The 24,084-nt window shown below is 33.2% G+C and overlaps 1 protein-coding gene across 1 annotated transcript; it reads right to left on the bottom strand.

Moving 5' to 3' along the window:
• Positions 1-4,174: 4,174 nt before the first annotated feature.
• On the bottom strand, positions 4,175-17,794 carry LOC110093912 (DNA (cytosine-5)-methyltransferase 1). Its single transcript, XM_020818961.2, has 21 exons — positions 17,083-17,794; positions 11,354-11,394; positions 10,910-11,006; positions 9,602-9,709; positions 9,394-9,513; positions 9,184-9,280; positions 8,908-9,074; positions 8,718-8,783; positions 8,152-8,394; positions 7,954-8,012; positions 7,816-7,882; positions 7,381-7,710; positions 7,241-7,309; positions 7,074-7,160; positions 6,909-6,996; positions 6,012-6,133; positions 5,790-5,894; positions 5,671-5,714; positions 5,514-5,583; positions 5,325-5,428; positions 4,175-4,517 (listed from the first exon to the last, which is right to left on the bottom strand). The coding sequence occupies exons 1-21, from the start codon at positions 17,719-17,721 to the stop codon at positions 4,358-4,360; spliced, it is 2,883 nt and encodes a 960-aa protein (XP_020674620.1). The 5' UTR covers positions 17,722-17,794; the 3' UTR covers positions 4,175-4,357.
• Positions 17,795-24,084: the final 6,290 nt, after the last annotated feature.

The raw sequence follows: 24,084 nt of genomic DNA on the forward strand, positions 1-24,084 counted from the left end.
AGAATGATATTTTTATAAAAAGAGGTCTCGAATTTATCATGCGAAATTACCCTCAAAAGATGATTTGCCGAGTAATCACATGCAGGGGTATCGAATCCAACGACAATGATGTTGAGGAAATATATAAAGTTGAAGGATGATCAACCCATAGAAGCTAAGCCCACACCAAAAGAACTAGAAGATGGTGGACATGCAGCCACTATGGATGAGCTAAAAGAAGTTAACTTGGAAACAAAGGTGGACCCTCGCCCAACCTTCGTTAGCTCCCTTCTACCAGAAGACCAAGTGGAAGAAATAAAATAACTCCTCTATGAATTTAGGAATTGCTTTGCCTGGACATACGCTGAGCTGCCTGACTTATCCCTTGATGTTGCAGTTCATAGATTGACCAGATGCAACACTCGTCAAACAAGCTCCAAGGAGAATGCGATTGGAGATTGAAGAACATATAATTGTAGAGACAAAAAAGCTCATAGAAGAGGGATTCTTCTAAGAAGAAAAATATGTCGACTGGATCACTGATATTGTCCCTATCAAGAAAAAAGAATGATTAGATCCTTATATGCATCAATTTTAGGGACCTCAATAAAGCATGTCCAAAGGATGAATTTTTTCTTCCAGTATCAGAACTTCTAGTGGATAACACATTCAATTACAAAATATTCTTATTTATGGATGGATCAAGATGGTACCTAAAGATGAAAAACATACAACATTCAGAATGCCCATCAGCATATTCTGCTACAAGGTTACGCCATTCGGCCTTAAGAATATTGGTGTCACTTACTAGCATGCAATGATATGTATCTTTGATGAATTAATACATCATAAGGTTGAGTTCTATGTAGATGACCTCTTTATCAAGAGCATGGATCGAAAAAATCATTTAAATAACCTAAGGATTGTATTTGAGAGAATCATAAAGTTTGATTTGAAGATGAACCCTCTCAAATATGTTATTAGGATCTCCTTTGGTAAATTCCTTGGATACATTGTTTGATATCAAGGAATCAAGATCGATCCCAATAAAATCAAAGCAATCTTGGAGATGTCGCCTCCTAGAAATCTTCGATAGCTTCGCTCTTTGCAAAGACAACTGGCTTTCATTCGATGATTCATATCAAATATATTGGGTTGACGCCAACCATTCTCTAAATTGATGAATAAAGATGTTCACTTCAAAGTGGGACGAAGAGTGTCGAAAAGCATTCAACTGCATCAAAAGATACTTGTTAAATCCGCCCATTCTCGATGCCAATTCCGGGGAAGCCTCTTATATTATATGTGGCAGCACTAAAAGAATCCCTCATAGCATTATTAGCCCAACATAATGAAGAAGGAAAAGAAAATATACTCTACTACATCAGTCGGATGTTTATTGGGCATAAATTCATTATTTCCCAATTGAGAAGTATTGACTGACATTGATCTTTACAATCCAAAAGCTCCACCACTATGTGCTCTCACATAAAATTATGTTGATATCAAAGATCAATTTATTGAAGTTCTTGATGACAATACCAGCATTAACAGGTCATCTAGCTAGATTATTGTAATTTTATATCACATACATGCCACAAAAAATAGTGAAGGAATAAGCATTAACATATTTTCTTACCGCACATCCTATCCTGGTAGATTCCCCACTTACTAGTAATTTTCCTGATGAACAAATTATGCAGGCCTAGGAGAATGAAAAACTACCATTTTGGGAGTTGTACTTCGACGGGGCATCATCGATTATACTTATCCGACCATCAAATCTTATAAGAGCCTGAGCCAACATCAGTCTCATTTTTATATCACCTGAAGGAGGCATAATGAGATTCTCATTTAGTTTAATTGAGCCTTGAACTAATAATAAAGCTGAGTATGAATCTATAATAGTGAGACTAGAGATTGCAATCCATGTCATAATCCAATATTTCCAAATCTTCGGCGACTCGCAACTTGTGATGAATAAAGTACTGGACATTTACAAGATTTGTAAACTTGAATTGGTAGGTAGACTATTGTACACGACAAATCTCCTACCGTTACTTTCAAGTGCTGATACTCTTGGCTCTTGCTTATGGGAATTTACATCTGTCATCGGTTGATCACATCATCATCCATCTTCACCCGTGAGTGGGTTATTATTTCATGATGGGCTTCTTGCAGGTTATTGTAAGTGTTATATTTGTGGATTGTTGATGTTCGCTTGCATATGAATTATTGCATCATAAGCCCCTTTATATGTACTTATGCTATAACACTTATAGTGAAGTCATTGTTGTATTTGCATGTAGGCGACGCATTAGGTATTGTCGACATTTCGAGCGTAATGGTGAAGTCTTTTTTGCGATTGGGGGTCATTTGGGCGTTAATTTGCATGTTGTTGCTTTGGGACCCACACTAATCTCATTGCACTGATTTAATTGAATAATTTGTAATATCTTTTGAGTATTGACAATGCTCTGATCACAACGTCAAAGTTTGTTTTGCGATCGAGCTTCATACATCATTTTCAAATGTCAATCACCAATTTTGACTGGTCGCTCCTGATTTGACTGCTAGGGTCTTCGACTTGGGGGAATTTGACATTTTGGTCACAACAACGCAATCGATTTGGTGAGTAGACATCATTCGACCCTTCAATTGGAGCATCGCATAGCCGCACACATCACTTTTGTCACACATTTTGCTTCTTTACGCGTGTATTTTGACATGTAGGTCAATATTATAATTTATAAAAGAAAAAAAGGTGAAATTTTCAAGACAAGTTATCATTGGATGTGGTGTGCCAACTGCCAAGCTTCATTATTTGGCCTTAATAATGAGAAATAATTGAAGGGAGGTTCCTTCAACTTATATCCAACATAAAGAAGCACCCAATGAGGATTCCAAGTCAAGTTCAAAAATTCATGAAATTACATCACCCCTCTTCATAAAATAAAGGAGCGGCCATATCATGTAACTCCAACCAACCAACTATCTCTTTGAAATAAGGAACCACACCTTGAGAGATTTCAAATTTCAATTGATAAAACTTATATGAAATGTTTATATAAATGTTATTTTACTGCAATGAAATATTATTAAATATTTGGAAATAAAATTTTATGTGTTAATACATTTTTCTTTCTCCTTGAAATTCATGACTGAGAGGTGCTCTTTGGCAAGTATTTAAAATTTTTATGTAAATTTTTTATAATTTTGATTAAATTCCTATTAAACCTTTCCATACATATCTCATATCACATAAAAAATACAACTATGTTTTGAAACATGCCAAAGAAACAAGGCCATATTTCAAGTTAGCTATATTAGGGTTTCAATAACCTAATCTTGATTTTGATTTCAATTCACCACCTAAAATCTTTGGAAAAATCCCATAAACTCCATAACTTAATTAGAAGTATTTCCACATCACTTCTAAGTATTTCAAGCCATCTTACATAAACAAAGTTTAAAGAAATAGTGCCATGTATCAAGTCAGCCATATTAAGGTTTCTAAGACCTAGTATAAGTTTTATATTAATTCAATACCTTAAATTCCTTGAAAGAATCCAACAAACTCAAAAACTTAAGTAAATATATCCCTATCGAAGATATTCTTTATTTTCAAAACCTAATTTCATTAGTTATTATCATACTCACGACCTGATATGATCATGCCTTGGTTGACCTTAACACCACCCTCATCCTATATGCCACCAACCTCATTCTAAGGTTTTGTTTGGGTCAATCTTACTACTTTGCTTTTGAAATCGCAACCACAATTTTTTTTTAACTACTAATTTTTTCATTTCATTTGATAAACTTTTGTATTAAAAAAATTACTTTATCTACAGCAACTTTATAATCACCTTTATAAAAAATTTCAACCATTCAAAACAAATCCTCAATGTTCCTAAGAAACATTATACACCCCAACATGAAGCATAAGCCTTGGTACACTCAAATCCTAGGCTACATTAATTTGATATCAAAGAGAGCACTTCCATGTGACAATATGGGCTTGTTAAGTCATCATGAAACATTTTGAAGTGATTATTTGTGCCTTAAACAAATTTAAATATCACTTCAATGAAACACACAATAATGTGAAGGAAAATTTGGTAATTATGAGATAAGAAAACAAACTGATAAAAATGGTATTGCATTAGTAACCATTCTTCCCTAAAATGCAAAGAAAAGTTATCCCAAACAAAGCCTAAATCACTTTAAAACTCACAATGGTACAACATATGATTGACAAGCAAAGGATACTACTCTAAGTTAGAGATTAGATAATAAATTATGGAATTGAAGTTTTATAATTCTAAAATATCATAAAAAATAGAATATATAAAACTTTTTTTCTTCTTCTGGCTCGTCAATTGATTGCTTCACCAGCCCCAACACCAAAGTGGGGGAAGTTTGCAGGAAGAGTAAAGGTAGGATCATCACCGCCTTTGCCTTGGAATGCACGGCCTAGTGCAAAACCAAGGGCTCTTGAAACTGGTACAGCAACTGCATTACCAACTTGGATATACCTGTCCAGTTTAAAAAAAAAAAGAAATACTTTATTGAAAAGCTATTCCTTGCAGTAAAGATCAAAACTATAAATCGACATTAAGTTTTCAAGAAAAGATTGGCAACAAAATAACAAATCCCTAAAACTTCATTTGAGATGACTTTCTTTCTGTTTTTTAAAGCAAATTTTTAGTACTAAAAAGCTGCTTTAAGAAGAAATAAAAAAACAGTCCCAAATGAAGCCTAAAACTTACCTGTGATTAGGTAAGATAATGGCTTGTATAGGATTTATTATAACTTTGTTTAAGCTGAGATTCATAAAAAATCTCCCTAGAAAAGCAAATTAAAAAAAAAAAAAAAATTTTTGATCTGTTATGTAATCATTAGTTTCTAAAAGATTTTCATGGCAAATAACATTTTAAACACAGCTCTCTTTAACCTATTGGTTGGGAGCTTAGGCTTCCAACTAAGAGGTCTAGGGTTCAAGTCTATGTATGCCTTGTGTGTGTGAGTTTGCCTTAAATGGCCTAAATATCCCAAAAAGAATAACATTTTAAAAAACGTGCATCTAAAAAATACCTTTAATGGGTAGAAGCCAACTTAAGTTTCCTTTGGAACAGCTTTTTAAACAATTTTTTGATTCAAGAAATTTTTGTATCAAAAAGCTGCTTTAAAAAACATAAAAAAAAACTATTCCAAACGAAACCTTAGTTTGTCAAAACCTTAAAATTTCTATTCTTGGACTGAATAATACCTATATTAAACATACTCATAAGAATATCAAGGAACAAGCAAACAAGAATAACAGTAAAGATAGAGGGTTTTACCTCTCTTTAATAGGACCACACAATTTATAGTAATCAGGAAATCCTTGAAGCCTAGCATTTTCCCTTATGGTCAACACCCTGTCCTGTTCAGGATGTAAAATAATCTACAAAGAAAAAGGAGCTTAAACAGATAATACCAAAACAAATAAATCATTGTAGATTTCACCTAAACAGTTGGGACCATTTTACCTGGTTGTGTGGCTCTGCCCTAGTTACTACCGTGGGCACAGTCTCATCCCACCATAGCCGTCCAAAGGGCCTATTTAGACAATACATATAAATCAATGGAAAAGAAACATTCAATTTCAGAAGGCAATGAAGGTTTAAAAAAAATATTAAACCCTACTTTGGAGATTTTCCCTTGATATATGACATAGCATAATCAGGAACCTGTATCAAACAAATAAATAAATAGTTATAATAGCATTAGAAAAAAAAAAATTTGAACAAAGTAGATGAATTTACCAAAGGACTCCCTGAAGGAAGTAAAACCCGTTCAATTTGTGGATCAAACTCCACAACATTATTGGGACCAACTATAACACCAGGAAAATCTCGAAAATTGGCTCCCTATATGCATATACATAATAATAAAGTTCAAAAACAGCTCAACCCTCATAACAATAATAGAAATACAATAAATTTGATATAAAATGCTACTTAAAAGAATAATATTAGAAAACCGACCTTTTTTTTAGGTACTCTACATACACGCATATAGTCATCTTCATTCAACTGCAATGGTCGATGATCAAATAAGTTATTATGGAGAACTGCCTTCTTTGGGTTGGAGGAGGGGTCTACCAAATCTAAGGAATGCAAATAAAATTAAAAACCAGAAGTTTAGTACTATGCATCCATGAAAAAAAATCTAGCATTGCCAATGATCAAAGAAAACTTTTCAACAACCATCAACATTTTCTTGTAAATAAAATAAGGCTGAACAAATATGAAATAATTTCATAACATGCATAACTATAAAAAAATCTCATGCCAAATGCGATTGAAATAAAATAAATTAATACATTTATAATAATCACATATAATCTATTATGTGAGTGCCAATTAATTAATCATGTTTGGTAAAGGCTTCAAGAATTATTATCAAAATCTTAGATTCAATCCTCACCTACACTATAATAATTCCTACTCCAAACTTTCGGTAGAGGCAAGTAAAAATAAAAAATAGTATCCTTTATACAAAAAATATACCCAATTATGGCTATACAAATGCACATGCACTTATATAACGACAACATCTTGCAGTCTCCATACATCTTGCTCATATAACCTCTAGACATGGAGTTCCAATTAGAATATTCTACCAAGGTAAAAATATTGTTAGAATAAATAAGTCATATTGGATATAAATTTTAGGAATAACTAGATCAAGGACCAATCATGCTGAAAAGAAGTCTTGTTAGATAAAACATAAATAGGAAGCTGAAAAATTTAGACCAAGGTCTAAAAATCTCCGAAGGTCCCCATCACAAAACTGACATGATCACTACGGAGCTTGAACATGATTCATTTACTGCTTATAGGAATTAAAAAAAATAAAAATCAGAACTTGCTTCAAGTTACCTGGTTCGGTGAGGCGGATGGAGAACTGAAAATCTGTTTTTGGACTGCTTCCATAGGGCATTTCATCTCTTGCTTCATTATTTTCTACCTGAAGGTTTTACAATCAACAAAATAAAGAACAGCTATGAAAAACAAAATTAAAATGCCAATAAAAACCATGCATACTTTAGGAAGGTCTGAAATGGCATCACCAAGAAATAAGGCCTTCTCAAGTTGTGGCCGTCGACCTTCATTATAAGCAACAATATTTTGCTAAACAAATAGAATCACCATGTTATTAAGCATCGAATGCAAGAATAACTATTTGTAATACATCATTGATTTATATTTACCTCAAATTTCACAGGGGCACCACCTCGAACTAGTACATCATGTGTAGGTAGAGGAAATTGTGGTAAAACCTGGGAATGAAAAAAAAAATTAAAAACAGATCTAAGATAGTAACAAAATGAGGTAAAGAAAAAATAAATACCTCACTGGGCTGAGCACCCCATAGAAATACTCTCATTCGAAATTGGGGAAGGCCATAACAGCCAGCAGCCATTATACCTAACCTAGATTGATAATTCATTTTAACCAGCTTGCTAAATGCAAACCGCCCTAGAAATCCTTCAGCAAACTTAAGAATATCTACGACATTCTCCATCAAGACATATTTAGGCTTAAGAAAATCCACGATTTCCATAAATACAGCCATTTGTTGGTTTCTGATATCCGCAAGTGGATTATTATAATCTCTAAATCTGTTAAACCCACTGATACCTTGGCAAGGAGGACCCCCACAAATAACATCGACAACTCCCTATAGAAAACGTTAAAAAAAATTATTATGCGTGTACATCTAAATTCATGGTAGAGAAAAACAAAATGCTGAGGGCTTAAAAGCACCAAAATGCAAGGTACTCACAGGCAAAGGCAAAATTTTGTTTTGGTATCCTTTTCGAACAAAATTTTCAATTCTCTCAGAACACTTGCTATGTAAGATTAAAACAATACGAGTTAATAGCAAATAAAGAACAAGTTATATAAAGCCTGAATACAGTACCTTAGGCCACTTATAGGTTCCCATGTATCTTCACTTGCTCCATAGCCTTTCCATCGCACCTATAAGAAGATAAATACCAATAAATGAAATGAACAAAGAAGAATCAGCCAGAACCCTAGGAAAAAAGAAACTGTTTCCAAGAAATCCATAAATTAGAATGGACTCCATAGCAATATGTTTTACTGTATTACACATCACCTTAAACATCAACTCTTTTTTGCCAATTTCATTTGGATCTCCAAAGCAAATATCAACGAAATGATCCACCTCAAACTCCCCTTTAGGCACAGGAGTTGAATCATTATCGCCGCCATCATCGCTAAAGTCATCTGACTCTTTGTTCGGCCTGGGTGGATGTTTCACGTCCAAGGAAAATTCCTCACATAATTTCTTCCACTCTCTCAAGAGAGTAAGAAAATCCTCAGCCTTCTCATTTCGGACCTTCATTTTAGCAACACAAAAAAGGTTACGGTTTGATCATATAAAAACAGTAAAAGCACGGATTCTTCTTAGAATTGAACAGCAAAAACAAAATATAGCACTTTAAGTTTGGTGGTGAAAAAGTTTTCGCCCATCCTGAGAACTGAAAAACAAAATCATGAAAAAAAAATCATTAAAAAACCAATAGATCCATAGTGAAAAGGCTAACGAAAGCATGAAACCAAGTTTAATATTCAGAAATCAGAATGCATTAACAAAGATCTTGACCAGAGAATTGTTTATAATAATACAATTGCATCAAGCATTAGACATTGAATAGATACCTTTGTTTTTGGATGGTTCAACCGTAAACTTTGGCAGGCAAATGAATTAACATCTACAGCCCACGTCTACAACAAAAAAATGACAATGATCAAATAATAATAAAGTAAATTGGATAAAAATATTTACGATAATTGAAATTATGAACAAAAAAGGAATTTTTTTCATGCTAAGTTCACGTTCACAACTTACAGTGTAAAGATTAAGACCAGCAAGTTGAGCACCGTGGCACAAGCCAGTAGACATTGCACCACAACCGGAGTACAAATCTAGCAAATTAGCATTCATTGGAGATGCTTCTAATTCAAAACCTTCGTCACTTGAAGTAGTTGACACTGAACTAACACCGCTAGTATCATCTAAAGTAGTGTACCATGGTATGCAGTCAAATAATAATAAAAATAACCATAAGACGATATATAAAAATTAAAGAATGCTAAATATAAACAGAACATATCCAGAAAGTACCTTTGGGGAGATTGGCGAAAGTGGAATAGAAGGGTGAGTATGACATATCATAATAATAATCACACTCTGGAATCTCATCTTTTAAAGGTAAACCATTCTACAAAAGATAATATACTAAATAAAATTCAAATAATTAACTATAACATCACACAAACAATGTAATGCGCATGGCAAGATTTTTTTTATATATATATAAAACGTTGAAATTACGTTATTTGCAATCCGAACTATTCTAATCTTGCACACAATGCATTCTAAATCATTGTCATTACGGTCTTCAGACAAAAAGACTCTTCTTTTATCATGGTCATTCGCATGATAGCTAATTACCTACAAGACCAAATAAAAATTTTGCTTAGATCTTTTATGATAACTAAAAATATTTAAAAACATAAAATTTGTGCATCAAACAACTTACAGTATCCTCAGCTTTATAGAACCATTGGGCCCTAAAATACAGCTTCCCTTCAACAGTTTTAAAAAATTCAATAATACGTCCAATATAATCTGGTTCACCATCACCGGCCTAAAAAAACAATTAAAAGCGGAATTCGTGAATTTTCACATAATTATTCCTTCACAATGGCTTATACTACTAAAAAGAAGTAGCAGCAGCAGCAATAATTGAAGTAATAACAATAAAGGTTATACCAAAATAATAATAATAATAATAATCCGTAGCAAACATGCTCTGAGCATGAATCTAAAAACTTCATGTCCATAACTTTAATTAGAAAACCAAATTAATGGTATACTAAGTAAAAAAATATGAATTTATGGAAGGTTTTTAATCACCAAACAAGACCTTCAAACCAATTTTGTCCCATAATTAGACTGAAACATAAGAAAAATTTCGACTCTTACATGAAAAGCACTTAGATTTTTTGGTAGCATAGTGACAACCAAAGATGGAAGCATAGATTTTTATTCACAACATGGTATTGTGATCGTTAATATGCCAATGCAAATAAAGCAAAAAAAAAGAACAAATAATGAAGAAAACATGAACTGGTTATTATGCGATTATATATAAGGGCATCTCCAACCGAAAATCTCATTTTTCACTCTAAAATATAGTAAAACTAAAAAATAGCGTGATTCATCTTCAATCAAACTCCATTTTACACCCTTTGCAGAAGGTAACGGTCTTTCTCTATTTCGCGCAATTCTTGGGCAAACTCGATAGAGACAGAAAAATAACATAGGTGAACAATGCAACGCCAATATTGGTGTTACACTCTTCACCCGCAACCAAATACCGGAAGTTTTGTTGTTGGGCTGGAGCTCGCGAGCAATGTCATTCATGCATTTGGAGTTTGGTTGGAGAAGGCCTAAATGAAATTAATTCTTACATCTATGCTATATGCACAGTATATTTGAATAATTGTTTTTGCATTTCCCAATAAAATAAATAGAAAAATGCATTCTTTAGTTAAATCGTTCTATGCATAACATTTTGAATATTTGTTCTTACAGCATAGGATAGAGCAGTTATGACTGTTCACAAATTTTTATTCAGGAAAATTTTATACAGGGCTGAGTAGGCCAGAGAATGTTAGAATCCAAAAATTAAAAATTCATAAAAAAAAAAGGAAACTTATGTGGGATTCCTATAGTAAAGAGAGAAATTGTAATATTTGAAATAACTTAGATGTTAGAAGAGTTGATAAACTTTTTGCAAGAAATTGGCCAAATTACATGACGAAAGTACACGGTTGTATTTCACCTTAACATGTGCGTCATCATTGAGGTTATAGGCAACACCATCAACCATTGCCTGATAATAATGGCATTTAGCTTTGGCAGGCTCAGCTTCATCTTCACTGTCACGGAAAATTTAAATGGTTGAACGAGATGAAAATGACAACAAATGCTATCACTAGCAACAAACATTTCCCAGTTAGATATCCAGAGATTCAATTTCTCTCTAAAAAACCTGCTAATTACACCATGTGTTACCCACAATCAAACTATGATATGAACTTTGTGAACTGAAAATCCTAAGCGATCTGATTTAAAAAAATAACAAAATTGAATCCAAAAACCAAAAAAGCATTTAATAGATGAGATATGGCGATTATATCATACAACCATGAAAGAAAATGAAGAAAATCCCATTCATTTAACTTCAGTAAAAAAAAAATGCAAGTTTTTTAGTTAAGAAGCATACTTTCCATAGTCTGATGAAGATATAGACTTTGGCCCACCAACCTAGAAAGATGAAAACAAAGAAAAAATTAAAGAATGGAGAATGTGTATACATTATTTTTCTAAATATTAAAAAAATAAAAGAATGCCTTTACCAGTTAAAAAAAATGTGTGATACATAATTAGCCTTCCTTTGTTTCATTATTTTAATAAAAACAGGATAGTATAGAAATTATTAGCGAAATGAAGCCAGCCTATAATAACTGTCTACCACAGAAGCAATCAATTAAATTACTTGAATTATCTTTATCACACCACGTAAGCACCAAGCTCATCCATTATCAGCTTTTATTTCTTTCAATTCATTATGCCAATTGATATAGAAATTATTCAAAAAAAATTCTTAAAAATTTCAACTACTTATCTTTATCAAGTTAATTCTAATAAGTCATTTGAACTTTCATAAGTTAAAAAACAATGGAAATTGAAGTGATTGATCTTTTAAAAAATTGCTTTCCCTGAAAGGTAAAATAGTGCAATTTAATTTTAATAATCCTCACTATTCATCTATGGTTTAAAATTGCGCAACAAGATGCGCGCCTCAGCGCAATTCAAGTCGTTTGAGCATCAAGGCAGATGCCTTGAAGTTGAAATATGAGGCGAGATGCCTTGCAGTTGCAATATGAGGCGTACGCCTCAATTAAACAGAGGCACACCTCAAGGAGCACCTCGCCTCAGTTCGACAAGGCATTCACCTCTTAAAAAATATTATTAAAAAAAACCTAAACCTAATCTATTCTTATTTCATCAAGTGTTGCTTGAAAATTTTCGCATAACAGTCAAAACCCAAAAAAATATTGAAAATTTTAAGAGGACTTTGGCCAAAAAAGTGTAATTATTATATCATATGATTGGTTAGATATGAAAAATAGAAGTTTAATAAACATTCTGATTAATAATCCTTATGGTACCGTATTTTTAAAGTCAATTGAAGTATATGATTAGGTCAAGGATATTGAGTTCATCTTTAAATTATTAGGTAGAGTTGTTGAGGAGGATGGAGAGCATTTAGTAGTACAATTAGTAGCAAATAATACCAGTGCTTACAAGGCTGTTGGGAAAAAACTTATGGAGGGAGGAAACATTTATATTAAACTCCATGTGCTACACATTGCATAGATCTTATTCTTGAGAAGCTTGGGATGTTGCCTCAACATAAATATGCACTTAGCAAAGCAAAGAAAATAACTAAGTTTATTTACAACCATTTTTGGGTTTTGACTCTTATGAGAAATTTAAAAAAAAAAAAAATCTAAGGACAACAGCGACAATATTTGTCACCAGTTACTTGACATTAGAGAGTATGTTGGATGCTAGACAATCTTCAGAGTTTATATTTACCTCCGCACAGTGGTTGAGATGTGCATGGACAAAGAAACCCAAGGTGAAAGAGGTTAGAAAGATTATTTTAAATGATAAATTTTGGCTACTTCATCACAATCATTAGAACATTAGTACAAATTTTAAGGATGGTGGATGCAGAGAAGAGGTCTGCTATAAATTTCATTTACAATGCTATGGATTAGGGGTGTCAATAATTGACCCGACCCGAACCCGACCAGAAAAATACGGGTTAGGGTCGACCTATTTAACAAAAAGGTCGGGTTCGTGTCTCAATTTTCGACTCGTTTAATAACTGGGTCGGGTCCGGGTCAACCCGGTAACCCGGAATTGACCTGATTGACCCGGATTTAGCCTTCCCATAATTAAAATTTAAAGGCCGCGCTGTCACAAAAAAAAAAAAAATCAAGTCCCAGGGCCCGAGGGAGGTCGCCTCACCAACTCTAACATATGCGGCTTTGCCTCAGAGGGATTGGACCTCACAGTCCTCACCTTTCTACAGTGTCAAGCACCCAAGAACTCATTCACTCAATACGTCCGGCTATCGTGTCAAGCACCCAAGCACTCAATATGTCCGGCGACCAGCGTCCGCTACTCGCGGACTCGCCTTAGTCGCTTGTGAGGCTGCAACGCCTTGTCCGCGAACGTCGAACGACGACTTCGTGGTGCACACACACCGGACACCAGTTGCCGTCAACATCCTGTCGAGTTAGCACATCTTATCCATCTAGTTGACGCCAACCCCGCCGACCTCCGTGCAGACTGCAGCATCTCCAGCACTGCCTAGTCAAAGGGATTCACGGGTCGGGTCAGGTCAACCCGGCAACCTGTGCGGGTCAGGTCCGGGTTTAATTTCCTGACCCATTTACCTAAACTGGTCGGGTTCAGGTTGACCCGTTTATGCCCGAGTCAAGTCGGATTCAACCCGAACCCAACCCGTCAACCCGAATTGACACCCCTACTATGGATAAAGTTAAAGAAATTATTTCCTGCAATTTAGGGGGCGAAGAGGGAAGCTAAAAGAAAATTTGAAATATTATTAATGATAGATAAAAGCTACAGCTTCACTGACACTTATATACAATAGGCTATTACTTAAACCCTCAGTACCAATATGCAGAGAATAAGTCTACAAATCTTAAAATAAATTAGAATTGTATCATTGTATGGATCGACTGGTGGTAGGTGATGCAACAAAAAGATTAAATGTTGTCATGCAATTGATACCTTTTAGGAATAAAGAAAAGTTTTTCTATTACAATAGGCCAAGTACACTATTTCCAAACGATTTCCAAGTAATTTCATTTGTTGTTTTACTTATTTAAAACTTGTTCTTTGAGTATTGACTATACTCATTTATGTAAATCTTAGTTGAATGGTGGATTTAATTTAATGATGACACTTTAGAATTATAACATTTTGTTGTGAAAGTTTTGGGATTAACATGTTCTTCATCTAGATGTGAATGGAATTAGAGCACCTACAACCAAATGCATACAAATAGGAGAAATCGTTTGTCGAAACTGAGAATGAATTCACTATTGTACATTATGTACAATAAGAGACTCAAAAACAAAAAACTAGAAGAAAATTAGAAGATCCATTGATTTATGAGGATATGACATTTGATGACGAGTGGTTATTAAATGATGAAATGAAGGTGACACCGTTTGAGTTACGAGAGGAAGATTTAAATGTTGATTTCTTTGATGATTATAGAGCATTTACATCCATCACAACTTAAGAACAAATAAAAAAATGTATATAAATAACATAGTTTTATTATACTTTACTTTTATTAATGTATTACTCATTTAGATATCATTCAAAAAGACTTAGGGAAGAAAAAGATAATTGATATAGAGGAAGGACCTAATTGGGAGACATTAAACTCTATAGGAGATGAGGAAGGGGAGAGAGTAGTTCATCATAACGATGATTCAAATGAAGACCCACTTAGTGATGACAATTTTGGTGACTTCTGAGTTGTTATGTCAATGCTATTTATTTTTTGAATTACATGTTAATGAACAAAATATTGGGATTTAGAAGAGATGGAATTTTAAGTTGAACTATATTTTATATTGACTTATTATTTTGATGTTTGGATTTCACTTTATTTTCAAACAACTTATTAATTGACACTTCATATCTTGTACTTTTTCTGTTTTATATTATTAGATTAGTCATTAATGTATAAACAATTATCATTTTAACTTTACACATTTTTTAGATTTTGAGGCTTACACCTCGCCTCGTGAAAAAAAATGCTTCAATACCTAATTGCGCAATTTTAAATCTTGTATTCATCCAAAAAATTTATATTTATATGGTCCTAAAAAATGGCTCTTGAATTGTGTGGACTCTAATTTCACTCAATCATACTAGCATTTAGATCAATTTTAGTTAAGATTTTTTGAGATTGGTGGATGAAAAACCCAACATCTTATTCACATCTAATTTTCATACCTACCAACAGATGTTATTTTATAAAAAAAATGAATAAATCAATAATTCTAAGACATTACTCATTTTTCCTTCATTCAACCATGTTCAAAAATAGATTTCAAAGAAGTGGTCAATAGAATAAGAAGAGACTAATACTTATCTTACTTGATGTCACAAAAAGGTTTACCTAATGGGTAGTAGATAATGACCAGTTAAGTGGCAGAGGTGGTAATTGGAAACTAAAAGCCTTCTTTAAAAATTTTTGACAAATGTAATAAGGGCTACCAACCAACAAAATAGTTCAACATAGAATACAAGGAGAATATCTATAAATATAGCCAATAGAGGAACTTCCCTAAAATTTGGAGTAGGAATAAATGAAAGAACAATACAAATTGAATATTTATATCATAATTTTTTTTAATTGAATCTACAATTATCTTTCTATGCAATCATGGACATAAGTGACTCATCAAATTACATAAACTACCATATATTTTTTAATGTTTTCTTTGTAGATTATTTTCAGTTTCTTCTGATAATCATCGCTTTTCAAGAGTGCAGTTTTTTTTTTGGCAATTAGTATCAAAGCTAAGTGCTTTAGTGTTCTTCAATTAAAGTAGGAACAATGTTTCATGAAGACAAATTTACCGCTAATAGGCTAAAGTATTACAAAGTCCCAATGAAACCTAATAAATGATTTTGAAGAGGTATTCCAAAGAGAGAACTCTTTTAAGGCAGGACAACAAATTTTCAATCATTCATGTTAGAGATTGATAGGTGTGGAATCTAATTTCTCTCAACTAATTTAATCATGAAATCTTTAGATAAGATTTAACTTTGATTTTTTTAGATTAATTGATGTCAAACTCAAGATCTTATTCATGTCTAATCCTTTAAAATTTATCTCTTCATGTCTCTCTATAAAGAGAAAAAGAAATCAATTTTTACATAATATCAATCTTTCTTTTCATTTATTAAACCAAGAGTAGGAGTAGAGGTTGAAAAAATAGACATTAGAGTGATCAAAGGTTATTACTTATCCTAATCAATATCATATTGAGGAATTTATCCATTGGGTGATTAGCAAAGACTATTAAAGAGTTGAAGAAGTCAATTAGAAATTGAAGGCTTTCTTATGAGGAAATTAAGTATAATCATAAATTTAGTGACTAACAAGTTTGTTTAATATAAAAGCTAGAAATCTACCTCTAATAAACATGCCCAATGGAAAAATTATGCTCATATTTAAAGAATGAATAAAGAGGAAGACTAATAATGAGATAAAAGTGAAGAAAATATTAAAAAAAAAAATTCATCTCTAAACTATTTAAAATTTATCTTTCTATGTACCCTGATTTTAAGTGAATTTCATTTCTCAAATATTATTTTCTCATCTCATAATCATCATTGCTCTCAGAAGCAAACTTTTCTTCAACATTAATTCCAATCATTCAATAAAAAATATCAGAAAGCTTAATTTATTTGATTATTTCTTTGGTTGACTAATACAGAACTAATAAATCCTAATTTTAAGGCAAATAGAAAATTAATTAACAAAGTCATTTAATTAATTATGTGGCTTCTAAATTCTTAATTAAAATTTTAATATTCATTTAAATACTTAATTTTCTTCTATCACAATTTAACTAATTTAAAAGTTACAATAACAAATAATTTTCAAATTTTAACACCATTTAAGTTTGTGGATTCAAATTTTTAAATTCAATTAATGCTAGTTGCGCTAAATTTTACTTGTAATCCAACATACTTAAGCATACATTAATGCAAATATATTAATCTTCACGCCTTTCACCAGTATTTTTTTTTTATTAAATAATAATTTATATGCCATTCAATAGTTATGCATTCTTATATGCCACTTTTAGGGCTGCTAATTACCTTCTTGGTGTATCTCTCCGGCCATCTAATTTTAGCTTCATTGACAGGTACAGGATCACCAATAAATCTACAAATTGACTCCTGTTCTTTCTTCACCACTTTCTTTCCAGAATCCCCTTTCTTCTTATTCGACGAATTAGCGGCCGGATCTTCACAAAGCTCATCCTTCTCTACTTTTTTTTCGTTTTCTTTTTCCATATCCAAATTTTTTCCCTCCTCTTCAAGCTTGTTAACACCAGTGGGAGCTGGCGCCTTTATCTTCTTCCGCGACGGGCTGTGTCCTTCACATGCAACAGTACCCGCTTCTTCAGGGAAACCATTAGCAGTCTCAGAGGCCACCTTATTCCTCTTCAAGGATATGACCGTCTGCCGCTCCCCGGCATCACCCTGCCGCTGCCTAGTGCAGCGCGCGGAAGAGGAAGGCGATTCGAGGAGCTGCGACTGTTTATCAACAGCACCATCCCGCTGCCGGGTGCGGCGCACAGATGAGGGGGATTCAAGGAGCTTCGGCTGCTCATCGACGGCATTCTGCCGATACCGAGTGCGGCGCTTAGAGGACAATGGGCATTCGACCTTTGGCTGTTCATTACCGGCATTCTCCTGCTGCCGAGTGCGGCAGTGAGCCGTCGCTTTAGACATGAGAGAGTAAAGTAGCGAGGGCTCAGCTGCCGAAACGGCGGTGAGAAGGTTTTTAGGGTTTTGTAGTTGGAGAAGCCAGAATAATTATTTATCAGAGCGACCATTCATGCTCCATATTTGAATTTAGAGAGAGAATAAAGAGCGGGAACTGTACTTTTTGTGGGGCGATTAAGCAAATTTGAATCTATGGTTGTAGTCCATGTTTGGTTTTTATGGCAGGAGGGTAAATAATTAGAGCTTAGTTTAGCCATTCTATTATTCTAATTCTAATTTGAGCTGCCGGGTTTTTTTTTTTTTTTTGAACTTTTTTTTTTTTTTTTTGGAACGGAGGTATCGGCCCGCTGTCACGTCAGTTTGTGATACGTTTGGCGATGTCCACTAATCCCTCGACAAGTCTACCAGCAACCAACCCCACATGTGCAGGACCCATTGTTCTTTTCTCTCCACTTAAGGAGTTGTGCTGTATGAGAGAGAATTCGAACTTGGGATGGGGGGTTCCCAACCAAGCACGCCCACCAACCCACCTAAGCCCGGTGGGATAATTTGAGCTGCCGATTTTGTTTGAAACTATTTTTTTACTGTTTTTTAAAATAATTTTTAATACAAAAATTTTAATTCAAAAATTTTTTATAAAAAAAAACCTATTTAAAAAGCAGCAAAAAAGTTGTCCCAAACGAAACAGAATATGATGAACATCTTTTATTAACATTTTTTAAACGAGTTAGCTCAAGAGCTGATGAGTTGAATCGAGGTTAGCTCAATTTTGACTTATTAGATTGTTGAGCTCAGCTCATGAGTTATTAATCGAGTTAACCCCGAGCTAGCTCATGAGTCAACTTAACTCAATTACACGATTGATTTGAGGCAACTCTCTTAATACAATGATATTCAATTAGATAATTAAATGTCCAATCTCATTTGTAGCAAATCAAATAACATAGTGATTATTATATTAACTTCAATTTATATTTAATCTCATAAAAACTGGGACATCATATATAAGGCTAATGTCTTAAATATATCTTCAACTATTATCATTGGTGTAATCATGTACATTTGGGCCAATTATTACGCCTGGCGTCCGAACCATCCGGAGGCGAATCCGGAAGCGCCACATCACCCGGATTCGCCTCTGGACGCCGGACGTAATAACTTTTTGTACATTTGAGGGTGGCTAATTCCCCCACCTCAAAATAATAATTTTGATGAATAAGAAGTGAAATTTAGTTAATTTTGCCCTTTTTATTCTATTTTGCCCAAATTTCTGAAAAAAAAAAAAGCTCCAGCCTTTTTGAGAATAGGTTTTTGAAAATTTGAAAAGTTGGAAGCAATAAAGAGATAATAACATATTTTAATGACTTATAAGGCTTTTGAAAGCATTAAATTTAGATAAAGGGTTAAAGATAGGTATTCCAATAGCTTTCTTCATTTTCCAATTACTTAATGAAGATGATATGTCCCTTTGAATGCTAAATGGGGTTCAAAGGACAAAGATTAATAAAGCAAATTTTGTGGTGCCTGTAAAAGTTTATGGGTTTATACTACTTAATGGGTGCCCATTAACCCATAAATTTTAATATTTTATTGATTTTAATTTAATTTTTTTAATCATCAAAGGGATTTTGTATAATAATATACATGATTGAAAAATACTTATAATGAAGGAGCTAACATCCCTAAACATCATCATCTCAATGAATAGGCTAAATCCTTAACTAATGGTCTTGTGAAAATATTAACGAGCTAATGATCTGTGCTAATAAAATTCTATGGCTACATCACTTTGAGCTTTGTAATCTCGTCTAAAGTGATGATGAGTTTCCATGTGTTTGATTCTCGAGTGCTGAATAGAATTTTTTTATAGACTTATTGCATTACTGTTGCCATACATAATTGGGATATGATTTAATCTAAGTCCATAACCCTCAAGTTATTGTCAAATTTAAAGTAGCTATGTGACACAATTACCTGTATTGACATGCTTTGCTTCTATATTGTATAAAGCAACAAAATTTTGCTTCCTATTGGACCAAGATACAAGTAAGAGTCTTAAGAACGGAAAGGTGCCTACAATACCCTTTCGATCAACTATGCATCCTTCATGGTCAGCATCACAATATCTATGCCTCATTTAAGTGTACATAATTAATTCTCATCTATAGGTTTCATTAAAATTTTGGTGACCTTCTTATCCATGTTAACAAAATCTACAACTACATCACCCTATGCTATGTAATCTTTAAATGAAATGGTGTTAAACCTTTACATGCCTAGTTCAAGAGTGATGGATAAGATTTTTCAATAAGTTTATTGCACTACTATCATATAATCTAACTCGGATGTGATCTAGTCTAAGTATTTAGTCTTCAAGTTATTGCTTAATCCGCCATAGCTATGCAGTAAAATTGTCTACAATAAAATATTCTACTTTTGCAATGGATAAAATAATAGAATTATACTTCTATTAGACCTAAAATTGAAAGTTCTAAAAACTGAAAGGTCATTGAGGTTCTCTTTTGATCAATTATGCACCCTGCATAGCTAGTAGAGTACCTCTTTCATTATGCGTTATGCAAAATTTCATGAAGCGCTCTTTACCATTTTGCAAGATGAAATATCAACAAAACAAATGAAAATGTGCAACACTAAGATTTTACATTCTTCAAAATCTCATAAGTTATGATACTCACCATATTGATGATGTAACAAGCAATATTTATTCCTTCAACCCAAAAATATTTTGACAAATTATACTCACTAAGCATGGTTCTAGTCATATCTAATAAGGTCATATTTTCCTCTTCACAACAACATTTCTTTTCGGTGTCCTAAGGGACAAAAATCATTTTTAATCTCAACTTCCTAACAGAAATCCTCAAATGTTTCATTATTATACTTATCTCAATGATCACTTCTAATAAGCATAATGGGTAACTTTCTTTATCTCTAAATTAATCTCATAATTTTGTAAATTAAAAAATGCATCACTCTTATTTATTAGAAATACCACCCATGTGAATATGTAGTAATCATCCATAATGGAATACCTATACCTCTTCCCTCATAAACTAGTGGGTATGATTAGTCCAAATAGGTCTCCATACAGTTAACTTTAAGAGTTTAGACGTGGAAAGTTGATTCTTATACTTGAAAAATCATGTGAGTTCATTTTTCCAATTAACAAACAACACATAACTAATCCTTAAAAAAATAAAGTCAAAGTAAACCTACAACTAATTCCCACTTTGATAATTTAGACAAATTATGCATACTAACATGATAGAAATATCTATGCCAAACAAAGGATCATCACAATATATTTTCAAGCACTTAAAATTGTTAGGCATTAAACATTTCAATTTAAGCAAAAAAATATTATTAGATTTACAACCACAAAATAAACTTCATCTAAAAGCTTAATAAAAGAATAAGAATATGAAACATGATTTGCTTCAGCCCATTAACTAGTAGGACCTTTCAATGGCATTGTCCCTAGAGAATGGTGTTGACTCCTATTATATTTATTTACCTTAAACCATTATCCAAATACCATATTCTTTAATTGGTTCTAGAGTGAAGGCATACCACACAAAAATTTTGTCAAGTCAACTTGGAAAACAAAATTGCATTAGGTCCACTGATGGAGTGAATGTCATGATATAAATGTGTATGGGAGATTATATATATATATATATATATAATTTTGCACATATAGCTACTTTTTTAGATAAGGGATCATTTTTCTTTTTACAACTATCTAACTCATTATATAGTTCTATATATTATTAATTTAAATTTGCATGTTTTTTTTCCAATAAGTGGCACATCTTCTTTAAATTAGATAAGACATCATTTATAATGATAAGAATATTATGCATATTATCATTTTAAATAAGATACTTTTTCTGATGGAGATCTTAGCCTATTTATGTAAATAACTTTGTGGTTGGTGGAAAGAGTGCGGAGAAGATCATTTGATCCTTCCGGGTGATAATTTTCTTATTACTTTTTTTGTATCTTTTCTTTCAATGAATGGAATGAAGATGAGATTGCTTATTATATCTTCTATGTCTGACTAATTCTTTAATTTTGAGCTAATGATGTAAAAAGCTTAGTATGAACTAATGTAGAATCTTATGCTTTAATGCATATATCAATATTTTAAATATATCTTATTCTTCATTTAATGCATATAATAGTCATAAATGTAGTTAAAATTTAGTGTTATGTATAGCTTTGACTGAGGAATATTGTAATTATTAAGAGTATTGAAATCAAATGTTGGCATGCCTAGATATAGAATGTTTGAATATTCTAGGTACTATGAAGATTAAAAAATTATAGAAAGGCCATAAACATTTCTTTTTCACTTTTACAAGCTCGACACAGATCTAAGGATACATATACTCTAATCCACATCTAAAATCAAAGAGTCACATTATGAAAACTATATTATTTATAATCATTGGTCTAAAATATTTTATTTTCATAAGTATCAAAATCTCCTTGTAAGTTTTTTTTTTAGTGCCAAAAACTCCAAAATCTCATTTTCATTTTTAGTAGGATAAGTTATCCATTTCAAGTAATAGTAGTAGTTAAATTGCAATTAAGCAAAATACTTTCTTGTGGATTTGACACCCACTTTATCAATTTCATACTTGATTCATCACATATACTTGCATATTTAAGTAGGCTTTTATTAATTTTATATCAAAGAAAATCTAAGCATATTTTAAACTCAGCAAGTTGCATACTAGCTCATATTATTATCTCACACCCCCATCAAGTTTTTAGCATCATTGTTAGGGAAGTAACATGCACATTACAAGTTTAACTATATTGTTGAAACAATTGCTTATTTAAACCTACTTGTATCATGCATTTTTATATTGTTTGATAAATTTTGGAAAAAGCAAAAAATATATTTTATTAATTATTTAGCTTTTAATTTCTATTTTAGTTGTTTTATCACTATGGTATGCTTGGAGGATCTAGCAAGGAACCCTTATTATTTGAACTTAAGATAGAAAGGGACTCCTACAAAAGTTAAAAAAAAAATAATTGGACTATAAAAATATCTTGTCTAACATCATATTCATTCTAGACCTCTTAGAGAGTATTCTAACCCTATAATAGAAGGAACTGTTGACCCGTAAGCTGTAACAAAAAAAAGAAGAAAAAAAAATCAAAATCAAATCTTACCTGTTCTGCCAATCCACGTCGCTCCCCACGTCGTCGCAGCTCTTCGCACGACCAAGCCACACCGAGCGTCATTTCTCCCCACGTCGCCCACACGACTCACTTAGAGTCGTTAAAAAGCCACGGATGCGAGGCCTTCGGCCTCCTCTCGCTAGCACTGGCTCTCTCCTGCGATCCCTCTCCGTCTCCTTCGTTGACGTCCGACTTTGCTCCTTCGACTTCTTCCAGTCGGATCGAAGTTACGACATTTTGATCGGAAGCGAGGCAGGGGCTCGTTCGTGCGAAGATAACTTTCTCCCTACCGCGTGCTTCTTCGACTCCCGTGGCTGTGCGACTTCGCTCCTAAGACGGCTTTCCCTCCTGTTGGATCGGAAGTCGACATTTTGATCGGAAGTCAGAACGGGTGCTCGCTTGCTCTGAAGGAAACTTTCTCCCTTTCAATCACTTCTTCGGCTCCTTCCTGGCTGTCCGACTCAGCTCCTTCTCCGACTTTCCCTTCCAAAAGGATCGGAAGTTGCGGCATCTTGATCGGACACAAGAACAGGGAGCTCGCTTGCCGTGAGGAAGACTTCCTCCCTTCGAGCGCTTCTTCGACTCCCCGCGACTGGTCCGACTTCGCTCCTTTGACGATCCTCCCTTTCTGTCGGTTCGGAAGTGACGACATTTTGATCGGGAGGAAGAACAGAAGCTCACGGGTTGTGAAGGTAACTTTCTGCCTTCTGAGCGCCTCTTCGACCAAATCCCGTAAATAAATCTTGTATATTAATTTTGATTAATAGGAATTAATTTGAATTAATTAGTTAATTATAACTTAATTATTTTTAATTATAATTAATTAAAAATAACTTTTAATTAATTATGATTAATTAAGTTTAATCATAATTAATTTTATTATTTTTAATTAATTATTATTAATTATAATTAAGTATAATTAATTAAACTTAATTATTATTAATTTTAATTAATTAAGATTACCACAAAAAAAGGAAGACCCCCTTTGCCTCGATCCTCGAGCCGACAGTTGCCGACAATCACCGCCGGGCCCAAAGGTATAAAATTCTAACTTAAACCCCGTCCTCGACGTTTGCAGCGGACCGGGGAACCACCTATACGCGCTCTTGTAGCACGGTAGGAGGGAGCCCGGTGCGAAGCATACGACGAGGT

Source organism: Dendrobium catenatum, unplaced genomic scaffold, assembly GCF_001605985.2.
Source record: "Dendrobium catenatum unplaced genomic scaffold, ASM160598v2 fragScaff_scaffold_370, whole genome shotgun sequence".
NCBI lineage: Eukaryota > Viridiplantae > Streptophyta > Magnoliopsida > Asparagales > Orchidaceae > Dendrobium > Dendrobium catenatum.